This window comes from Sinocyclocheilus anshuiensis, unplaced genomic scaffold (assembly GCF_001515605.1).
Source record: "Sinocyclocheilus anshuiensis isolate Anshui unplaced genomic scaffold, SAMN03320099.WGS_v1.1 scaffold426, whole genome shotgun sequence".
NCBI lineage: Eukaryota > Metazoa > Chordata > Actinopteri > Cypriniformes > Cyprinidae > Sinocyclocheilus > Sinocyclocheilus anshuiensis.
In genome coordinates this window covers 1,219,651-1,225,650 of record NW_015542362.1, presented here as the reverse complement: position 1 = coordinate 1,225,650, position 6,000 = coordinate 1,219,651, and the positions used below count along the sequence as shown (strand labels likewise).

Here is a 6,000-nt window from a genome sequence, read left to right as displayed (position 1 = left end):
TCATTTGCATAAAGTTAAACATTTCTTAACTTTTGTCACTTGACTCGCATCGCTTGACACGCCCACATTCTGTCGCCAACGGTCACTGTCGCTTGTGTCGCCGGAAGTCGCCAGCTCTCCATTGAAAATTAATGGAAGCATGTCACTTTGTCGCTGGCAGTGTGAACGGGGCTTCAAGCCCCGTTCACACTGCCAGCGACTTTTTTGCTGCTTGTCGCTTGTGGCTCGCAATTGAGGTCGCTAGTGGGCGTTCCCACTACTGGCTGCCTAGTTACCCCCGTAACACTCCACTACAGCAGATGAATCACGTGCTCTCCACTGACTTCACTCCCATTGGTTGTCGCTCGCGAAATTCGCTGCTTATTTGCATAAAGTTGAAGAATTCTGAACTTTTGTCGCTTGACTCGCATCGCTTGACACGCCCACATTCCGTCGCCAATGGTCACTGTCGCTCTTGTCGCCGGAAGTCGCCAGCTCTCCATTGAAAATGAATGGGATTATGTCGCTCTGTTGCTGTGTGTCGCTGGCGGTGTGAACGGGTCATGGCACCGAAATGAGGCACCTAAATCTGCATTCGGATTCGGTTCTAGTACATACCGGTTACATAGGTACCGGTGCCATATTGGTACTGGGTTTCGGTACCCAACCCTAATGACAGGTGCCAAAGCAGCCAGACTCTTGCAGTTAAAGGTCTAATAACACATCCCTTGATGAAGAGCATTTTGCACCTAGATGCATTTATCTATGTTCAGTATATCAGAATCAGATACAAGTAGTGTAAATACTTTTTCAAAATCTTTTTCTCTATGTTGTAACACTGCCTATGCGAGGATGAAACTGACATGCTGCATTCTGCATTAACTCTGCTTGTGTCAAAAGAATCAATGACTCAATGCTTCACTGCACACACACTTGTATTGACACGCTTGTATTCACCGGCTCGGCGATGATCACACAAGACGTGAAGACATTACGCACAACACATGACTTCAAACACGATGCATCAGAAACCCTGACAGCTGCGTTCACTGATTCAAGCCGGAGCGGCCGTTATTATGAAGCAGATATTAATAGATTGAGGTTGATTGCACGGTGACATAACCTCTACAACACTGCTGAATTAGCACATACAGCATTATAGAAAAAAATCAAATGGGCCACAAATCTAGTGAATGACTGTATACTGCCCACGTTATAGTGGCGTCAGCTCCTCGAACTGACCGTGTCCAAAAACAGTTCAGCATTCCCATCACGAGCACGTTCCAATTCATCACTGGTGTCCAGACAGCTGAGGATGTGCAAGGCTAGTGGAACTGCATGCCAGGGATGCAATAAGTCTTTGAGCTTTTAAAAAGCACTCTGGAATACCTGCGAAGAGCCCGTGTGAAAAAAAATAATAATTTGGCATACTCACAATCGAGGTGTTTCTTTTTGGGTCCACTGACCTCATGCGTTGTGGCCTTGCAGACGGCTTTGCTGATGGCTGACCCAGTCATGCTGTGCTGGGCCGCTGCGATGCGATCTGTGATGGACTGTCCTGACATTTTTATTCACCTCTGAGATACGAAAAATGACTGCTAAACTTGACCTGGTCTCGCTGCAAAGGTGTGTCTTTCCACGATTTTACAAAAGTACACTAACTCGATACAAACTGTTGAGTTTGATACGTTTCGAACCAGCCACCAAGTCAACTGGCACTAATTCATACACTTTTAGCAAAAAAAGGAAGGAAAACTTGACCCAACTAGTAAAAATGTCACAACTAGATATGCCGTAACTAATTTGGAGGGGCGAACTGAGCTTTTGTTAGCTAATATTACTAATGCAACGTTGGCACCAAGAGCAGATACTGGAAATATTGAAGTCTGAAGATACAAAACAACTGTTGGAAAATGTCATAGCTATCAGTCAGGCCAGCTCAGAGGATTCAGGCAGAAAATATCACCTGTCAGCCAGCTTGAGCCTCACCAATACAGACCTTTTAAAAGAAAACAAACTGGATATGGGAAGCACTGACAGACCAGCTTGAAATTAGATTAGGCAAATCGGTTCTGTGGTTTTTCCTGCCTTTATAAAGCTACTATTATACTGGCACCAAGACCTGACCAGTCAAGAACCCTGACAGGTTTGCTTGCGAGAAATATGCATAGACATACAAACCAAAACCTTTGAGAGACTTGGCAAAGAGAAGGGAAGAAAGCTGGATTAACTTAAAAATGCAACTATACCGGTAACAAAACAAAGGTATTATGTAAGCAATCTATTTAGGCGACTTATCTAATCGACAACCTAAACTATCTGCCCAGCCAGCTGAAGTAGATAAATCACATCTGAGCGTTATCTAGCGCTCCAGCTTTCTTATATTAGACAACTAACGTTACTAACAAAAACAATCCCGCGCGAGCCTAAGATTCCTAGATAACGCATACAATTCAAAAAGAGGGGTAAATATTGTTAAAAACAAGTCCAGCACGCATCCCGACGAGGACAGCTGAAAGTGTCCGGCTCAAGTTGGACTCCAGCCCGGTGAGCCAGCGCGTCTAACCGGATGCCTGGTTCTCTTCCCTTCCGTCCCGCTGAAAGTCTCCCTTTAGTCCGCGAAAACGACACGGTTCCGCCTGTGGTGAGACCGAGAGACGTTGAGTTGCTCGGGACTGAAAGAGAGGTAGTGTAGCTGTAAACCCCCCGTCTGACGCCGCGTCTGTGGCTGTGGTTTGAACTGTCAGCTCTACGTTATTCCGGTTTGCGAAAGAATGCGCTGGCGGAGCCGTTCAGGACAAAATGGCTTCGCTGTGATCAGGTGAACGAAAAGCTGGCGTTTGATTGGGCGGGAGCAAGTGGCGTTCACGCGTTCGTGGGAAATAGTGTTGCCGCTCTTTACTTGGACTCTTGTTGTGATTCTTTTTTTGACACATGATCCATAAATCATTTGCCATAATATGCTCTAACTTTTGGATAAATGTAACGTATCCTTTTTATATGTTTTTTTTATTGTACACGTTTTATTTTTAAAACTTTGTTTGTTTGTTTGTTTGTTTGGCATTGCTAGTCGACATCACAATCGCACGAACCCTCCTGGCTCCTGCATTTCAATCATCAGCCGCAAGGACTCGTGAATTTAGTTTGGGAATCACTAGTGTTCATGAATGACTCGTCTTTGCTAATGTTTTATTGTACATTTGAAGTAATGTAATTTAAGCAGATTTAATGTTTTGTGCAAGGATCAAAATCAACCAATCAGAGCTATTCGTGGTCCAACAGTGAGACTAGAGTGTGCAATGTGCCTCTGTTGAAATATTTTTGGAAAATATATTCAATTTATTCTATATATACAATTATTCAATTATAAATTAATGATAACTATTATTAATCACGTAAGGGTTTTTAAGGGTTTTACTGTATTATATTAGTATTAGCCTATATAATTTATATATACTGCACATAGGCCTAACTGTAAAAATTTGATGTTTGAATTTTGCATTCTTATCTTTTGAAGTAAAAATATGTTCGGAATGTCTCATAGAACTGCTTGTGACTCAGTCACTCAACCTATTTTTATGTGACTAGCCTATATGTCTGCATGTCTCTCTGAAAACGACATCCAACTGTTTCAGAACCACAACAAAGCTTTCAGATGTCTTTGCCCTTGTCTATTCACATGTGAATGACTGGCTGACTTGTGCTTTTCACCTCGTTATGACACCTGACGCATGAAGCAAAATGAAGATCAGAAACCATCCGTGCCCACCAGGATGAACTGAGTCGTTTTCTTTGTTTAATGCCCAATTAGAGAAGTGAGAAGATGTCCCAAATACCATTTGATCTGTTAATGAAACACTAATTTAAAAATATGTAATTTAGGCCTAACTGTAAAAATTTGATGTTTGAATTTTGCATTCTTATCTTTTGAAGTAAAAATATGTTCGGAATGTCTCATAGAACTGCTTGTGACTCAGTCACTCAACCTATTTTTATGTGACTAGCCTATATGTCTGCATGTCTCTCTGAAAACGACATCCAACTGTTTCAGAACCACAACAAAGCTTTCAGATGTCTTTGCCCTTGTCTATTCACATGTGAATGACTGGCTGACTTGTGCTTTTCACCTCGTTATGACACCTGACGCATGAAGCAAAATGAAGATCAGAAACCATCCGTGCCCACCAGGATGAACTGAGTCGTTTTCTTTGTTTAATGCCGAATTAGAGAAGTGAGAAGATGTCCCAAATACCATTTGATCTGTTAATGAAACACTAATTTAAAAAATATGTAATTAAAAGACACTATATGTATATTAAAATAATACAACATATTCCACAAATGCCATCAAATAACAGACACAATAGATGAACAAACATTTCACATATTTTGCTTCAAATTTTTTGTTCTATATTAGATTTATACATAGGCCTACTAGAATGTAGTGGATAACAGTGAACAAGTAAATTATTGAAGTGTTAAAACATGTAGATAACCCTGAATTTAAAAAAAAAATACCTTACTTTCTCTAAAGTATTAAAACCCAGTGTGTCAAACATGAGGTAAGCAAAAGAAAATGTTTCAGAGGGGAAGTACAACATTTAAACACACCTCTCTGTATGAGGAAGTGGTTTAAAGAGCAAAACCACAATGGTGTCAAGCATTGACTTCATCTGGGAGGAGCATGAGAACATGTCTCATTCTAGAAACGTTTTTATTTGTAAATAGTTCATTTGAACTTGTGTCACATATGGCTATATATAGTCTACTTAAAAACTGATGACACTCTATGTCAGTGAGCTCTGAGGTTATGATAAACAAAGACACAACATTTGTGTAAGTAAACCTGTTTTATTCATGTTTTATTTCATCATTGTCAAAATTACTATCAAATTACTAAAAACATTCATGGTGTGATATCCATATGCACAAAGACAATGCATTTGCAATTAACATTAAAGGTCCCATGACATGCTGCTTTTTGGATGCTTTTATATAGGCCTAAGTGGTCCATAGTACTGTATCTGAAGTCTCTTTCCCGAAATTCAGCCTTGGTGCAGAATTTCAGCCACTACGAGCCAGTCCCACAATGAGCTTTCCTTAGGACGTGCCATTTCTGTGTCTGTAGCTTTAAATGCTAATGAGGAGGAGAGAGGCGGGGCAACTGCATGCTTCGCTCGTTTGCAAGCCATGATGTCTCTCGAGGAAAAAAAAATATTGCGCTCCCCTCGCACGATAGTAGCTCATTTTCTCATGGGCGGGCCAAATTCTCTGGGCAGGCAAAGCAGAGAAAGGGGAGGTAACCTTTCCCCGTATGACGACATAAAGGGAAGATTCCAGATTGGGCCATCTGAGCTTTCATTTTCTCAAAGGCAAAGCAGGATACCCAGGGCTCGGTTTACACCTATCGCCATTTCTAGCCACTGGGGGACCATAGGCAGGCTAGGGGAACTCATATTAATGTTAAAAAACCTCATAAAGTGAAATTTTCATGCCATGGGACCTTTAATATGTTTGACACTAGAAAACACACAACATTAAACTGATCTACAAAAGTATTTCTATAACATCTAAAGTAGCAGGTATTTTGAATACTTGAAGTTAGGTGATCTGAACAGCTGATGTGACAGCCCCATCTAGAGGAAAACAGATGCAACTATTTCCATGGCAACTAGATCCAGCAGTAGCCCTTGGCAACAGTTTCTGCAACTGACTGATCACTTCCCCAGGGAGCATCCTACTTAATTAAACAAGAGATGTTGACATGAAAATAATGCAATCTGATTCAAATTCTGCTTATAAATGTAATAGAAAGTTGTATTGGATGACTTTATTCTAAAAAACGATTCTGGATCATTAGATCATTAAAAATAACTAAAATCTATGGCCCAAAAAATTAGAAAATTTGGTTTCAAATGGCTTGATAATTGTTTTACCTTGTTTTTTACAAAAGCTCTTAATACATTCATTTAAAGTACAGTGTGTGGTATTGCAGAGGATTTGTGAGTGATTTCTCTTGAC

General features: G+C 40.6%; 1 protein-coding gene across 7 annotated transcripts in view; it reads right to left on the bottom strand.

Moving 5' to 3' along the window:
• Nucleotides 1-2,779, bottom strand: part of LOC107691953 (phosphatidylinositol-binding clathrin assembly protein-like) — an 85,438-nt gene extending 82,659 nt beyond the window's left edge. For 4 of the 7 annotated variants that reach the window (XM_016490813.1, XM_016490814.1, XM_016490815.1 and 1 more), the window contains exon 1: nt 1,415-2,778. In XM_016490813.1, coding sequence (XP_016346299.1) covers nt 1,415-1,544 — 130 coding nt within the window. In that variant the 5' untranslated portion in view covers nt 1,545-2,778. Of the gene's footprint in view, nt 1-1,414 lie in introns of all 7 variants that reach the window. The other 3 variants (XM_016490809.1, XM_016490811.1, XM_016490810.1) reach the window with 2 other exon arrangements.
• Nucleotides 2,780-6,000: the final 3,221 nt, after the last annotated feature.